General features: G+C 54.6%; 10 protein-coding genes across 10 annotated transcripts; 6 read left to right on the top strand and 4 right to left on the bottom strand.

Annotated features, from left to right (window-relative positions):
* Positions 1-197: 197 nt before the first annotated feature.
* On the bottom strand, positions 198-1230 carry VTN49DRAFT_2149 (uncharacterized protein; the record flags this gene model as incomplete). The annotated part of the gene is made up of 2 exons (XM_069409842.1): positions 198-1064; positions 1126-1230. The coding sequence occupies 2 exons, from the start codon at positions 1228-1230 to the stop codon at positions 198-200; spliced, it is 972 nt and encodes a 323-aa protein (XP_069269906.1).
* A 544-nt stretch (positions 1231-1774) lies between these two features.
* Positions 1775-2241, top strand: VTN49DRAFT_2148 (uncharacterized protein; the record flags this gene model as incomplete). Its single annotated transcript, XM_069409841.1, has 3 exons — positions 1775-1832; positions 1897-2048; positions 2101-2241. 3 exons carry the CDS (start codon positions 1775-1777, stop codon positions 2239-2241), a joined length of 351 nt encoding a protein of 116 aa, XP_069269905.1.
* A 213-nt stretch (positions 2242-2454) lies between these two features.
* On the top strand, positions 2455-3765 carry VTN49DRAFT_2147 (uncharacterized protein; the record flags this gene model as incomplete). Its single annotated transcript, XM_069409840.1, has 2 exons — positions 2455-3065; positions 3117-3765. 2 exons carry the CDS (start codon positions 2455-2457, stop codon positions 3763-3765), a joined length of 1260 nt encoding a protein of 419 aa, XP_069269904.1.
* A 79-nt stretch (positions 3766-3844) lies between these two features.
* On the bottom strand, positions 3845-4590 carry VTN49DRAFT_2146 (uncharacterized protein; the record flags this gene model as incomplete). Its single annotated transcript, XM_069409839.1, has 4 exons — positions 3845-4248; positions 4306-4393; positions 4461-4480; positions 4527-4590. 4 exons carry the CDS (start codon positions 4588-4590, stop codon positions 3845-3847), a joined length of 576 nt encoding a protein of 191 aa, XP_069269903.1.
* A 466-nt stretch (positions 4591-5056) lies between these two features.
* On the bottom strand, positions 5057-5526 carry VTN49DRAFT_2145 (uncharacterized protein; the record flags this gene model as incomplete). The annotated part of the gene is made up of 3 exons (XM_069409838.1): positions 5057-5175; positions 5218-5257; positions 5392-5526. The coding sequence occupies 3 exons, from the start codon at positions 5524-5526 to the stop codon at positions 5057-5059; spliced, it is 294 nt and encodes a 97-aa protein (XP_069269902.1).
* A 286-nt stretch (positions 5527-5812) lies between these two features.
* VTN49DRAFT_2144 (uncharacterized protein) lies at positions 5813-7063 on the top strand (the record flags this gene model as incomplete). The annotated part of the gene is made up of 1 exon (XM_069409837.1): positions 5813-7063. The coding sequence occupies one exon, from the start codon at positions 5813-5815 to the stop codon at positions 7061-7063; it is 1251 nt and encodes a 416-aa protein (XP_069269901.1).
* Positions 7064-7175: 112 nt separating this feature from the next.
* VTN49DRAFT_2143 (uncharacterized protein) lies at positions 7176-7418 on the top strand (the record flags this gene model as incomplete). Its single annotated transcript, XM_069409836.1, has 1 exon — positions 7176-7418. The coding sequence occupies one exon, from the start codon at positions 7176-7178 to the stop codon at positions 7416-7418; it is 243 nt and encodes an 80-aa protein (XP_069269900.1).
* Positions 7419-7984: 566 nt separating this feature from the next.
* VTN49DRAFT_2142 (uncharacterized protein) lies at positions 7985-10239 on the top strand (the record flags this gene model as incomplete). The annotated part of the gene is made up of 3 exons (XM_069409835.1): positions 7985-8251; positions 8336-9713; positions 9764-10239. 3 exons carry the CDS (start codon positions 7985-7987, stop codon positions 10237-10239), a joined length of 2121 nt encoding a protein of 706 aa, XP_069269899.1.
* A 407-nt stretch (positions 10240-10646) lies between these two features.
* VTN49DRAFT_2141 (uncharacterized protein) lies at positions 10647-13082 on the bottom strand (the record flags this gene model as incomplete). Its single annotated transcript, XM_069409834.1, has 2 exons — positions 10647-12407; positions 12465-13082. The coding sequence occupies 2 exons, from the start codon at positions 13080-13082 to the stop codon at positions 10647-10649; spliced, it is 2379 nt and encodes a 792-aa protein (XP_069269898.1).
* A 439-nt stretch (positions 13083-13521) lies between these two features.
* Positions 13522-14986, top strand: VTN49DRAFT_2140 (uncharacterized protein; the record flags this gene model as incomplete). Its single annotated transcript, XM_069409833.1, has 5 exons — positions 13522-13545; positions 13603-13824; positions 13885-13910; positions 13962-13978; positions 14031-14986. 5 exons carry the CDS (start codon positions 13522-13524, stop codon positions 14984-14986), a joined length of 1245 nt encoding a protein of 414 aa, XP_069269897.1.
* Positions 14987-15140: the final 154 nt, after the last annotated feature.

Raw genomic sequence — 15140 nt, 5'->3', positions numbered from 1 at the left:
AGGAAACCAGGGTTGGTTGAATGACGTTGGGGATGAGAGGTGAGAAAGGGATGAAGTGATCAAGCGAAATCGAATGCGGGGCAAACGGATATATGTTTCTATTCTGATTATGATCTATCCACGGGACATTATTCATTTCTCTATGTCGTGTTCCAGTCAAACCCAAAATCATTATATGTATTCCGAACCATGGACGTTTATCCCAGATAATATCTCAACCCCTCATAAATTGAAAAAATGAACGCCGAGCTCGGAGCGGATCGTGCCACGGTGATACCACAGCCTCGATAGAGGCCAGCCAGACCCTGCTGCCGCCAGAGCGCGCGGCCAACGCTGGCAAACGACCGCTTTGGGCCCACGCTCTCCACGTCCTCGGTCTGCATCCGCGACTTGATCGTGTCGGCCGGGTAGAAGAGGAAGTTGTAGCTGATGCCCGCGGCGGCGCCGGCAAGCATCTGCTGGTAAAGAGGAAGCGGCGTGTCGGTGTTGTTGTCGATGGTGTTATTACTCTTGTCCGCCCGAGTCATCCGGAACAGGGCGGACACGCCCTCGTAGCTACCGAACCATGCCGCAGAACCGCCAGTCTCTCGGATCAGCGTGCCCATCTGTCCCCGCCAGAGCCCAAGAAAGCCGTCGTGGCGCACTACCATCGCAATGATGCTGATCGGACCCGGCTTGCTCGCTGTCGCAGACACAGGAACCTGCATCTTACACTTGACCAGCTCGACGGGTGTCAAGAGTAACGACGTAAATGCGCCCGACGCCGCGCCGCTGATCAGCAACCCGCTTAAAGGCAGCGGGTCCGTGGACGGGTACACCGTGGCCTGCAGAATGCTCTGTGCCATGCGGTAGCTGAAGAACAGACTGCTGTTCTCAATGGCGGCGCCCGCCAGCGGTGCGCTGATGCCCCGGTACAACCCGAGGACGCCATCGGCCCGGATTGACTGGCGGAAGCAGTCCAACGGCCCAGAATATCGCAGCGGACCTGTCTCCGGCTGCGATTGCAGTCGGACCTTGACGGTGTCAAAAGGGTATTCGATATACTTGCCGACAATGCCGGCAATCTACCATATCACTAGTCAGTTTGAAAGATCCTGACCATATGACGAAATTGCAAGATCATACCGAACCAAATGTAATGTCCTTCATCGCCTCCACGCCCTGGCTCTGCGGCAAGGGCGCGAGGTCCGCAGGCATGCCATCATAGGAACCATGCGTGAGCGCCGCCATCAGCGGGTCGGCGAAATCCTCTCAAGGACCGCAAGGAATTCAAGAACAGAATCACGGCGGCGTTATCGCCAGGACATCGTAAGCGATATAAAAGGGGGTATATTGTGGGCAGTAGCTGGGAGATGCACGTTGGCGAGGAAGTACGGAGTTGATGTGATCAAGCTGCAGCAACAGCCAGCCACGCAAGCGGACTCGGAGATTTTTATAGGCGACGCAAACTACCCCAGTCGTGGCGTCGGCGACGCTTCTAGCGGTGTCATGCCATGCGCAAAACGGCGGATTCCGGAGTGCAGACACACACGAGAAAAAATGAGAAATAAACAAGAGCTTTTTTTCATCTAATCACAGTGAAGAATGACAAGCCAAAGTGGGATCAGCGGGGACTCGGCGAGTGGTCCGGGTTTTTAGTACGGCCGAGATCCGGTTATCTGATGGCGCTAAGATAAAACAGTGGGCTTGGCATTTTGATTCCTGCAGCAAGTGGTGGACTGGTTGTTGATCGTGGCGGATCGATTTGTCGCCTTTTCAGATTCAGGATCCAACAATGTCGGCCACGACGGCGGCGGCGGCTACGTCAAAGCCGCTGGGCATGAAAGAAAATGGTACGACCTTCGGATTTTGCGAGTCACGCTCCCCGGACCGAAAGCTAAGAAAGTTATCTCGCAGGAAAAAACTGGCACTCTCACACTCCCAAGAAAGCATTCCGGCCAACGGCCGGGTTAAAGTCCTACGCAAAGCGAATGGAAGAGCGAAATGAGATCGCCGCCGTCAAACAGCGAGAAAAAGAGTTGAAAGAGGAGAAGGAGGCTGAGCGGCAGGTACGTTGTACGGCGCTTGTCCTACTATCGGCAAACATTGACAGGCCTGCAGCGCCGAATCCAAAAAATCAAGGAGCGAAGAGCCGCCAAGGAGGAAAAGGAGCGGTACGAGAAACTGGCGGAGAAGATGCATCGGAAACGGGTTGAACGGTTGAGGCGGAGAGAAAAGCGGAATAAACTGTTGCACTCGTAACTTATAGTTTTGGTAGAGGGACCTTTTGTTTTTATGGTTGGGCGTTTGGTGTATAGGACTGCTCTTGAAACTATTGATGCAACGTGTGTATTCATGTGAACATGAAATTGTAGACGTGGTCTCATGAATTGTTTTCCAACTAGCGCCCTGATCTTATTGATTGACAAGGCCAATATACTATTATTCTACATATTTTTGCATATTTGAACCACCATGGACCGACCCGACCTGCACTGGCTTTTCCCAATGACCACTCCGCCCCGAAATCCCTCGATAAACTCCTTCCAGACGCATGGCAGCAGCAGCAGTTCGCACCGCCGCCCGGCCACTGCGGAAGAACCACCGTCGCGGCAGTCCAGTTCGCAACATATCCGCCATCGCTCGGAAGCTGTCCTCCCCGCGACTACTGTCCGCAGCAACAGCAACAATAGTAGCCACGATGATCGTCAGCCGCCGTGGCCACGACGGCTCTTTTCCGATATCTCCGAACATGAGAACCGCCCCCGGCATCGCCATAGCAAGTCGCGCGATGGCCGCATCCCCCGGACCGTGACGCACCTCGCGTCATCCGCCGCGGGCAAGTTCAGCCGCGATCGGGAAAATCAACGCGAGAGAGCTTCCAGTATTCACCCGGATGATGAGCACCGGAGACCATCCCATCACGACTCGCTATGGAACTCCACTGGGGAGGAGAGCCGCAAGAGTAGCCTCGGAACGGGGGACCAAACTGGTGTGAGATCAGCGCTCCGGTATATACAGCGAAAAGAGATCAAGTCCATGGCCGATTTGGAGGTGGAGAGGCGGAACAGGGAAAAGGCAGAACAGTACGTTTTGCTCGGCGAATCGTATTCTAGCTGAAGATGCTGATGGGCAAGGTCGTTACGCGCATCGCTGGTATCGCTCGGCTCTCTGGCGACGGATCTCACGCGCCAGCTGGACTACACGTATTACAACCTTCTTGAGCGTATATCGTCACTACAGGCTACGGTTCAGTCGTTCCGGGATCTTTCAGAATCGACCACTTCGTTGCACGAGGCCCTGCCCAACGATGTTGGCAACATCGAGCAGGACACACGCAGACAGATCGGGGAGTTCAAGGGCTTTACGCCGCAGCTCAGAAAGATCGAGGCACTGGAGGAACAAATGAGGGCCGGACGAGCAAGGGCCGAGGAGTTGGGGGAGAGGCTAGATGCGGTTCGCAAGGCCATTGACCACTGGGAACGGAGAGAGGGCGAATGGCAGGCTCGGGTCAGTCGGCGGTTGCGAATCCTTTGGGCAGTCATGGGCACGGCCACTGTTGTGCTGCTCATTGCCTGGACAGCGCAGACCTGGCGGGCCGACGTACCCACGCCGAAGCCGCCAGAGAACGCGCTGCTCGCTCCCATCCACACCAACCCAGACGACACCCTTCAGATGATCTTTGCGCAGAACAGTTGCTCGCTTGCGGAACTGCCGGTATTTAGCCGGCATGACAATGCTACAAGTCGAGCGGACGAATCGCTGCGCTTGTTTGATGAGCTATAGACTGTATACGCTAATGATACCCGAATCATCCAACGGAATGCACAATCTCATTTCATTCGTAGACGTCATACATGTAGAGCTAACCCTTCTTTTTCTTATCGTCCACCAGCTCAATGTTCTGCTCCGGGATCTCTTTATGCGTTTCAAGCAGCCACTCGAAGAGGTCGTCGCTGACATCACCCTGCACCGTGATTTCCTCCGCACCCGTAGGCGACTTGGTCACCGACGAACCTGTTGCAAACTTCTTTCCTAGGTCCTTCGCTATCTTCTTTAGATCCAGCCCATGGGCCTCAAGCCCGCTGACCACAGTGACGAACTTGCGCTTATTGCGCTCGACGCGCTTGATCAACACCTTGGCCTGGGCTTTACGTTCGGCCAGACGCGCTTCCGCGGCGAGGGCCTTAGCTTCTTTCTTCGCGACGTCCTTTTCAGCCTTTTCGCGGGCGGCCACAGAAAGGGAGGAAAGACTGGCGTTCAATGCCTCTGCGTCGCGGGATAGGTTCAGTTAAATTCCAAACTATCCGGGATAACTAGACGAACCTTCAGAGTATAATCGAGCATGCAGCTCCGGGTGGTGCTCTTTTAGCCATTCCTCACATTTTTTCCGTGTGCCGCCGAATTCGCAGTACTATTAGACGTAACCTTTCTGTCAGTGGGGGTACGATCTCTCCGGTAGTCCGCTGATCGAGCAGTACCTCGGGTGGCAGTGTGCACACTGTTCCGCGTCAGTAATGCCATGGACAAAGATCAGGAAACCTTACCGCCGCAATAAATCACTTGTCGTGCGCGAGGCTCCTGAGGAGCTTCTACCGCGGTGTCCGCCATGATGTTGCTCAGAATACTGACGCGGGGCAACTCAGAGCATTGGCCCAATAGCGTTGCACCTGTGACATGATCGTCACGTGGTCCAGACTATTACACCAGTTGGCGGTTCGCAGGTCGGCGGAACTCGGCAACTGGCCTCACCGGATTTTTCCTAGATGAACCGGATCCGTCAATTGACGCACGTGTGGTCATAGATTAATTATACGTTAATTGAGGCAAAACGTCTCAATTGTTTAAGTGACGTCGAAAGCGGATGTGGATTGCCTGCTGAAACATTGCCTATACACTCATGCAGCCACCAGAGACGGGCACGTTGCGTTGGACATCGCTCTGATGAGTCCAAAAACAGGCATCATGACATGCAGGGACTGGGCGGCTCTATCGGTTTCTCAAATACATGCGAAGACGTTTATGATCCTGGGCAATTGGTAGGCGAAGGACCTTGGACGTCGTATGCAGATGGAACTCAGACCACCTCTTCATGACGCACGGACTCGACATCCTTGCTAAAATCTCCACGGTGCTGGAACACGGCCAGGGCCGAGGCCGAGTGCAGGGCCCAGTCGGAATTCATGGCGTGCTCAGCTGTAGCCAGTCAATGCTGATCCCTTTGATAAGCCCGCATACCACCGGTGGTTAGGTTAGGGGCAATCTGCGCCGGAATAGTCTAGATGCGCTCGAAAACAACATGGGCCCTTCGGTTGTTTGCGGTCAGTGTGGGAACGGAGAATTCCGCTGATAGGAAGTTCAATATCAAATTTTGACTCTGAAGGAGGAGGAGAAGGGATGCATAGATAGTACCATTGGAATCGAATGGATATGCACCGTGTTATCATACTTTGTCGTATCCTTGAATCGCGGGGTCTGGACCATTCGCGGTCGCTTGGAAAGCTTCGAAACGGTGTCAAGGGCATATCTCGAATGGATATTTGGCATTAAGATCCATCCTGGCATTCTATGCTGGAATTCCATGGCATAGGGCAAACCTGCACCTGCATAGATTGTCGAGTTCCTTTAGCCCTTTGCCTCACCGAGGGAGTGGAGTGAACGAAAATTCCACGGTCCAGAACCTTTTTTACGAGCCGAGCATTTGCCGCACGAAAAAGCGCAAATACGGAGTATATCTGACGACATCGCTCGCCCTCCGCACTCTCGAATACCCCGTCGATCAATGCGAGTTGTCCCATGAAATCCATGATTGCAGCACGCGGGGTGACAAACGATGACAGCCGTGGCGCGCGGCTCCCGCGACAGCGTGCGGTCTCCCACCGCGCAGACATACTTCCTCCAGGACAGCATTGCATGCAAGTCGCCGCCCATGCTCGACTACGATGAACGCGTCGACAGCTCCCTGCTCCCCTCGGCCTCACCTGGTTTTTTCACATCTCCCCCCTCCAGCCCGTCCTCGTACGCGCCGACTGTCAGCAGCGTTTCCATCAATGGCGACGACGGCGAAGACGAGTCGACGCGGTCGTCTGTTGATACGCCAGAGTGTGCGGGAGAGCGGACCCCTGCCAGCCGCGCGCTGGGGCACGCTGTGCGGACATGGCCTATGCGTGCCTCCGTCGGAGACGACTCGTCCATCGAAGACGAACCGGACCGACATGTGGATTACCTGTCGCACGACTGGCGTGAAGAGGATATATGGGCATCATGGCGCTACGTGGTTTCGAGGCGGGATCAATACAGCAATGGCGTGCGGCTGGAGAATGCGTCATGGCGGAACTGGGCTAAGGCGAAAAACAACCTACGCACAATCTCACCAGAGAAGCTGAATTGGATGAAGGATTGTGACGTAACCTGGCTGTATGGGCCCCTTCAAACAGGGCGGAAGCAGAGGAGGCAGGCCCCAAGTCAGTCGCCGCCTCCCAGCGGCCTGTCATCGAGCAATTCCTTTATGGACCGCAAACCCATCCTCAAGAAGCGAACGGCCTCTGAAGCTATTCTCCAACGGTCGCTCTCCCAACACACGCTGCTCAAGCATGCCGGCGCCATCCTCCAAGCACAAAAGGCAGAGCTCGCTCGGGCACGCCCTGGTTTCGGGAGAGCGACCTCGGATGAAGGCGTGCCGTTCAGCCGACGCGCGCACTATTTTGATTCGACCGACAGCACCAGCACGTCGTCAAACATGACGCCGTCGGGTTTGGTGTCCCCATCAGAACGCCGGCATATCCACTTCAACAACGAAGTGTCCCAATGCATCGCAGTGGAGACAAAAGATGACCAAGACGACGTTGATCCATCTGACTTCTTCCTTGGCGAGGAAAGCGATGATGGCGACAGTGAGTCTTATTATGAAGATGACGACGGCGACGGGCTCGTTATGATGAAACAGCTGTCACGCAGACCCTCTTTGAGCAATCGGAGCGCCCCGCGGCGAGCTTCCAACAGCGAGAGCAAAACCATTGCGCCGCTACCGCCCACGACTCTCAAGTACCGCAGCGACACACCCGAGCCCCCTCAAGACGAATAAACCACTCCTCAGAATCAGCTCTCACCTTCATCATCCATCGAGACGCTGCGACCGCAGCGACCCGAGACTAACTTCCTCCTCGACGACGACAACTACCGTGGCGTGGCGTCGCATGACCGGCCATGGTTCGTCGATCCGGCGGACAGTTGGGAGCATGAGCAAACTGACCCTTTCTCCATCAATTCACTCGGCTCGTTCTCGCCTGACGAAGACGACAGCAGTGCAGAGCCATCATACACAGGACTTTTCGGACGTTTCATCGACACGATCAACACCGCGCGGGACATTGCACATGTTATCTGGAACGTTGGCTGGAGGCAGTAGTCTTACTTATCTTGCATGTGTATCATTCTGATTATTCTGGGTCTACGGCGTTTATGGGATTGACTGGCTTGTCTGTTCTATGTCTCTGATGGTTCAAAAGGAGACTATGGGCGGAGGTATTCTGATTCTGAGACATTGCATAATATGCCTACGATTGTAATGTGTTTTATGTTGACTCGCTGACATGGGCGTATTCATGGAGGCTACCTGAAATGTTGTTCTATGTTATAATCGGATGGCAATAGTTCAATCATCAATGAGAGTAGTATAGTTTCATATACGACTCAAATGAATCATCTGGATGGGTCCGTTGGTGGAGCGCTCGCCAGCTGGAGACCAGTATATAATTGTTATATGGAGTATAACTTGCTGCGTTATCCAGGTTACATCGGACGATCCTCCTGGGTCCCTGCATGGAGTACTACTTCACAGGTTCAGGAGACTGAACTCAGCGCCAGGGATTTCGAAACTCAAGAGCAATTGACATGAATACTTCTGGAATTCTACTCGTCTCCTACTGCGCGCCCACCCGAAAACCTTCGTGAGCCATTGACCCCCCCTTATCTGTCCGGCTCTCCCCTCCCAAAAACCCCAGCCATGGAGGGTCTCAATATCACCGAACTCGTCGAACGCCTGGGCAGCGAGGAAGATGCCGTCCGGAAAATGGCCGCCTTCAAGCTGCAGAGCAGCATTGGCGACCCTTCTTTTGCCGATATCTTCATCCAGGAGGGCGGGCTGTCCAAGTTGCGGCACTTGACATTGCACGCCTCGGGCAACACCCTTGCGTACACGCTAACGAGCTTTTCGCGGCTACTGGAGGTTGACAAGGGTTGGGAATATGTGGATGAGGAACTTGTTCAAAGGGTATATTTATGACTATGCTTGACGTTTGTGTTTGACCCCTTCAAACGAGAATCACAGCCTGATGACGCCGTTGTTTGATTGCAGATTGTCCAGCTTGTCGTCACCCATCCCCTGGTCAATATCCTGCGCGGTGCCATGTCGATCCTGGTCGCCATTGTCTCGCGCCCGCACACCGCGGCCCGTGCCTCGCAATCGGGGTTGTTCGGCTTTCGCGCCCTGCGTCCAGCCCTCGCAGTATATCCGCAGTTCTTAGAGAACCTAGTCGGCCGCCTGTCGTCAGCGGATCATGCCCTCTGCGCAAATGCCCTGCAATTGATCAATTCCCTCATGCGCGACTCCATTACCAACGACGACGATTCCGAGTGGCCAAAGTTCATCAAGCGGCTGCAAGACCTCGGTGTGATCAGAGCTGTCTACATGCTGATGCAAGGCTCTGCCTTACAGGACCATGCCCATCCGTTGATTGAGTTCCAGTCGCTGACCAAGCTGCTGCTGCGCAAGTGGAGGAACCTCGCAGTCAATCTGGAGCTCTCCGATCACCGGCGCGCACTCAAGGGCATCTATCTGGCCAGCCGCCCTGAGACTCCGTCTGAGACTGAAGCCGAAGATGGGGGCGAAGACACGAAGAAATCCAAGCGGCACCACCCGGAGAAGTGGCGACGGTTGGGTTTCCGGTCTGAAAGCCCCGCGTCCGACTTTGCGGAGACCGGCTACCTTGGCATGATGGACCTGACCGATTATGTCCGGAAGAATCAGGACGAGTTTCAGAAAATGCTTCTCGAGCAGGCCACTAAGCCGGCCGAGCAGCGATGTCCCATTGCACGCGCGTCGCTCGCGGTGACCGCGATCTTGTACGAGCATTTTGAGGTGGACAAGTCGGCCACTGATGACGCCAAGGGCTCGCTTGTGCTGGAGTCGCGGTCGAATCTGGACAAGGTATTTAAGCCGTTGCTCCTTCATTGGTCCCGGCTGCATGTCGGCGCGCTGCACGCCTTTTTCCGCCTGTGGAAGATCGCAGAAGCTCAGGTGGAGGACTTTGACAAAATTGTCGAACTCGCCCGAATCCTGGTCGAGTCCGTGGTCGGCAGTAGCCCCCGGACCAAGGATATCCAGGAGGTCGAGGAGGAACTCATCGACTTCGACTACCAGCGGCTGCGGCGGCTGCAGATGGAGCTCCTTGAACTGACGTACGAGGACGTCTGGAGCCAACATCTGCGGCAGGTCCGCGACGAGCTACAGCACGAGGCCTTGCAGTTCGTCCGCGAGCAGCGGATCCGCTGTTTGCTGCAGGGTGCATGGTTTCCGAACGAGACGTCCTCGTCCGACGGGTCGGGCACGGCCGACGCTTCGTCAAAGACATTGTGGAAGTATGTCCAGCTGTCGCATAATCGCCGATACCTCCATTTCGCGGACTTCGAGTCTTCCAGGAATACGCCGCCTCTAGAGGCGCTAACAAATAAAAGTATGCTCCTCCTTTCTTCTGTCACCACTTTAACTGACCGAACTTCGCAGTCGACCTCGCAATCGTCTCTTCGGTCGTCTCTAACGTGTCCGCCTCCGCGGACTCTTCCTCTGACTCCACTGTTAAAACCCACCCCAACCACCTCCCATCGACCAAGATTACCATCCACGGCTACGCCGCATCCGCGCCGCCGGGGACCAGCGGCACAAACGACGCCGATGCGGCGACCCGCGCAGGCAGCAACAGCAAATCGACACAGCCGCATGAGGTGCCCCTGCTCACGCTGCGGCCACCGACACACAGTATCGCATCGGAGTGGCTCGACGGGCTCCTCATGCTGCTCAACCAGCAGCCCATCACCGCGGAGACGAATAAACTGGTCCATCTGATCAGCAACTACGGCCTGAAGATCCGGCTGCTTAATGTACGGTTTGACGATGCGGCGTTTATGGGTGAGCCGCCGGCGGTGCCGAGCAGGGAAGGATTGGATGAGGATTATTATTATGATGTTTTGGGTGGTTCATGAGGTTGGATTGCTTTTCGTTTCTTGTGTGTATATATACATGTATATTTTTTTATTTTTTTTTTTTTTTTTTTGTTTTTTCTTTATTTCTTTCATTCTTTCTTCATGTTATACCTCTAGCAGTGGTAATAGGAGTTATGATTATGATGGACTTTTGGGAAGGATGGCCGAGTGATTGAAGTTGATTGAATGTTCATCATCCCAGATCAGTTAACTGATTCCTCTTATTAGGACCATCTCAGCAAAATTCCTTATTAGCGACAATTGACAGGTCGGTTTCCCATGGCTATTACCTATCCGTAAAACCAAAAAGGGCAACGATTAGCATCCATCTCTCTCCGACAGCCTACCATACACATCACCAACTCTAGCCGTGCAATACATATGTAATCAGAACATACAATCTCAGATCAATCTTCAATTGGATCATCTTCCAACATGAGCTTCTCCACGGCTTCCTCGACGGCGGGTTTGTCGAGACTACGAGGATGAGCCGCAGCATCCAGTTCGTCGTCATCAGGGATCTCATCGCTCGGCCGGCCTATCCCATGAAATTGCACAATGCGGTCCAGATCACGCCTTGTCTCTGAGCGTCGATCCGCTATTCGGGACAAGTACGGCAACTGATGCAGGATGACCTCGTCACGAGACACCAGCGTCGGGATGGCACTTTGCTGTTGTTGCACCGCATCTCTGTCCCGTTGTTGTAACGGATTGTTCACGCCTAGAGACTTCCACCCTGCGACGCCTGTCGGTTCCGTCGGTTGGGCTGGACGGGATTTCAGCGTAAGAAGAGGTTGGTCGAGGAGACGACGTTGCCACATATCGATCAACGCAGAGAGTTCCTCCGTCTCGCGCCACAGACGGACCGATGTCGGGAAGAACATCTTGAATGCGTCGCTGGAGCGACTACTTAAGGAGGATGTGGAGCCCATGCTCCGTCTGACGGGGTCAGGGAGGGAAAACAGCAGTCCACGCACGGCAACGTGGAAGCTGATTTCGTCCTGGCGCAGAGTGTCGACGCTGGATGAATTGGCAGGGTGATAGTAGGATCTGTTCCGTGCAAGACCGACGCCAGTCCGGCTCGAGGATAGGGCGGAACGACTCTCGGTGCCGAGCAGGTCGCTTGCGGAGAGATAATCGATGCAGTTTTCGACGCAGTCCGTAAAGGACGCCCCGTTGCATGAGGGGACATAGTTTTCGTGCAGAGCCGCCGCGAATGTCTGCGCATCCGTGGCCGTCTCGTTGACGAGGTCATCGACCAACACCTGAGAGACTCTCGGACGGGCGTGATGTGAGAGATGCGCGGGTGGTGGCGTCTCTCCGGCCAGTCCTGTGGTGTTGGGATCATCTCGCTTGTTGTAGACTACCTTGCCAACGGCGTGGAAAAGGCCAAGACTGGCTTCACGTTGAGTGATCATCTCCAGCGACTCCTTTTCCATCGCTGTGAGCGTCTCCGGATCCTTGCTTCGCGGCCTGCGTGTTTTGGCGGCGATTAGACCACCCCAGTCCCCGCTGTCGTCGCCGCGCAGACAGAGGAATTCTAACGAGGATATCGCACTGCGAATGTCGCCGAGCTCAGACAGATGCTTCAGCACCGCCGGGCTAGGGATCTTCGTTCGTTTTGACTGTCGAGATTCTTTTCTGAGAACTAAATCGAGAGCTTTGTACATGTACGTAGGTGCAATGCGATTGAACTCCAGAGTGGTGGCTCCCGGATGGAGGTAAATCTCTGGACCCAGGAGCCGGTGCATAGTGAAGTTCTCCAACGACGAAGAAGTCCCCAGGAGCGTTTCGGAAATGATCAGCACCACTGGGGGCGCTGTACTTCCCGCAGCTGAAGCGAGATACCTGCATAGAGACGCCCTGAAGGCATCTAGCGCAGACGACCCTCGTGTCAGGGTGCTCGGGAATTCCTCGACCAGAATCACCCGTTGTGCCGCTTGCCCGGGACCCGACTGTTCTGAGCCGTCTAGGTCCAGGGCCCCAAATGCAGAACTCCGGTTGATAAACTCGTCAAACTGCGCACTGAATGATGAGGAGTCCAGTCCGGCTCTCTCTGCGGCAGACGGACTCTTCCACGTCACGATCTCGAAGCCCATTGACTGCGCGAGTAGCGTCACTGTCGTCGTTTTGCCGCTGCCTGCAGGGCCGTACAGAATCAGTAGTTTCTATCGACGTCGTCAGCTCAAAATACCAACTAGTATTCTAATCGCGCGATTACACACACGTCTAGATCGCCCGGACAGGGCCTCTGTAAGCCAGTTGCGCACATCGGAGACCTTTTTCTTATGCACGGCCAACTCGCTGAGATCTGTAGGCGCAAATCTTTCGGCCCATGGTCGCGAGTCCGGCTCTGCGTCTGGTTTTTGCTGCTGAGACCGCGCTTTCGGGCTCTCTGGAAGGATAAACCTCCTCGATGGCCTTGACCGCTGAGTACTCCGTGTCTGTGGCGTGGACTTCACGCGGATGCTTTGACTGTTGTTGAGAGAGTCGAAAATTTCATCGTAGGAGTCGTCCTCGATCAGGTCGAATTCCTCCGAACCTTCCTCTTGCACATTTTCCTTCTCTGGGTTCTTCACGGCCGACCACCGTTGTTCATCTGTCGCCGCGTGAAAGAAGCTATGCAGGGATTTTGTCGCGCCCGATCCGTCCTGACTGGTAGATTTGTCTTTCCTCTTTTTCCCAGGCGACGTAGAAGATGACCAAGACGCGGTTCGCGAAAGAGGGACTCGTGCTTTGGTGCGCGTCGGCAGTTGTTCATCGATGCGGTCCTGGGCTGGAGCTTCGTCATCATCCGAGAGCACGGTCAACCGGCGCTGCCGTTTGGCGGGACGAGCGGCCATGTTGAGAATCGAGAAGAGACAAGCCGGCGGATCATCGTTTGGGGACGAGTGACAGAGTCATAGGCGATGGCCTCGAAGCTGTTTTCGCTGTCAGCGCTGCTGATTCGAAATTACTCGGCCCATTTGATAATATCAGTCACACGCACAGAGGACATGAATTAATTGCTTTAGTCGCTACTGTATTCCATGATTTGACTGTCAGAATTAGAAAAATATTCTGAGCGCGACATGAGGCTCTCTGCTTCGCGAATCGTGTGCTTTAGATCGATCTAATAAAGTCCGATAAAACTCCAGGCTAACAGCTGCTGTGACTGCTTCCACTTCTTGAAATTGTCGCTTTGCCGAACATTGACCACCTTCATATTCAATCAGTTATGCCCTACATATAGAGACAGGTTCCATTGTCACTATATTTCAATCATTTCATATTTCAAGCCAAATGGCACGCCCAATTGCCCAACCAGTACGTATCCGTCAACTGGACTAGTCGGACAGCTTCATACTGATCGATAGCTGGCAGGATACCAAGCTGCATGACAATGGCCATTGCGAGTCACACCTGACCCGTCGTACCGCAAAAAACACGTCGCATGAAAATGTGGGAAAGGTCGAGGAACAACGAGGCAAACAACCGGTAACCGACGGAGCTGGGATCGCGGCGAGCATCCTCTTGACGACAGTGCCGGCATGGCTCGATGCGGGTGTCATCATCGCATTGATATTTGGTGGATGTTGTGGGAATGTACGCATATTCAGTGTCGCCGGAGATGGATAATCATGCTGAACCGGGTGTGCGCAATAGGTCTTCGCGCTGGAAGCAATTGTCAAGTAACGATCCCTCCTTCCGTGGGCTAGAAAGCATTGTTCTGACGGTGACAGGAACGAGCCGGCTGCCGGTAAGAGAGAGAGAAGTTTCAAGAAAGAGAATGGCTGTTGATCGCAGACTAGGTCCCTTGATCACCCTCAGCCAGTTCACTACGGTAGCACTGTTCACACTCCCCGGACATGTATCCTGGGATGCCGGCTTGCGAGGATTCTTCCTCGCTCGCCGCGCCATCCCGCTCCGGTCCTGGCTGGCATATACAGCCTTCTTCATGTCGGTCAATATGCTAAACAACTGGGCGTTTGCGTATCGTATCTCTGTGCCGTTGCACATCATCCTGCGCTCCGCTGGGCCCGTCGCGTCCATGGCGGTTGGGTACCTTTTCAACGGCCGGCGGTACTCGCCTGGCCAAATCCTCGCCGTCGTCCTGCTAACCTGCGGCGTCTGCGGCGCTGCGCTGGCCGACGCCCAAGCGCAGGGCCGCTCCATCCACGTCGGGCCCGATGCAGGCACTTCCGCGGGTTCCTTTTTCACTGGCATCATAATCCTCGCCATCGCGATGCTGCTCGCGGCCTTTCAGGGCGTCTACGTCGACCGTCTTTACGCCACCCACGGCAATTCCCACTGGCGCGAGGCGCTGTTTTACTCCCACCTGCTTTCTCTGCCATTCTTCCTCCCGACTTATGGTCAGCTTACGCGTCAGTTTCGCCAGATGCTGACCTCCCCTCCTTTGTTCGAGACGGCCGCATCAAAATCTTTGCTCCGCTTTCTGGATCACCTTCCCGGCCCCGTCTTGCGCACCCTTGCCGGCGCGCCCAGCCTAATCATTTACCTTGTCCTTAACGGCCTGACGCAGTATGCCTGCATCCGCGGCGTCTATCTACTGGCCGCCAAGTCGTCGTCGCTAACCGTCACCATCGTCCTAAACATTCGTAAGCTGGTCTCGCTGTTGCTGTCTATCTACTTGTTCGGAAACCGGCTTGCACCGGGCGTGCTGCTCGGTGCGGTTCTGGTGTTTTTGGGTGGTGCGCTCTACGGCATCGAGGGGGCAAGGCGGAGGAGGGTAGTTAAGGTGGCTTGAGGAAATAAATGTATCGGCAGTTTCTGTATATAGTCCTCCTAGTGTATACGATAGATGACATGCTCGTTTGTCATTGCTGCATCGCAAACATGCTTAAAACAGGAGTGCAATTCTTATACACACCATGCGCCGTTCTGTTTATACATTCCTCAAC

Source organism: Thermomyces lanuginosus (genome assembly GCF_041956635.1).
Source record: "Thermomyces lanuginosus strain ATCC 200065 unplaced genomic scaffold VTN49scaffold_24, whole genome shotgun sequence".
In the NCBI taxonomy this organism is placed as follows: domain Eukaryota; kingdom Fungi; phylum Ascomycota; class Eurotiomycetes; order Eurotiales; family Trichocomaceae; genus Thermomyces; species Thermomyces lanuginosus.
The sequence above is the reverse complement of the archived record's forward strand: the minus strand, read 5'-3'. Positions and strand labels throughout refer to the sequence as shown.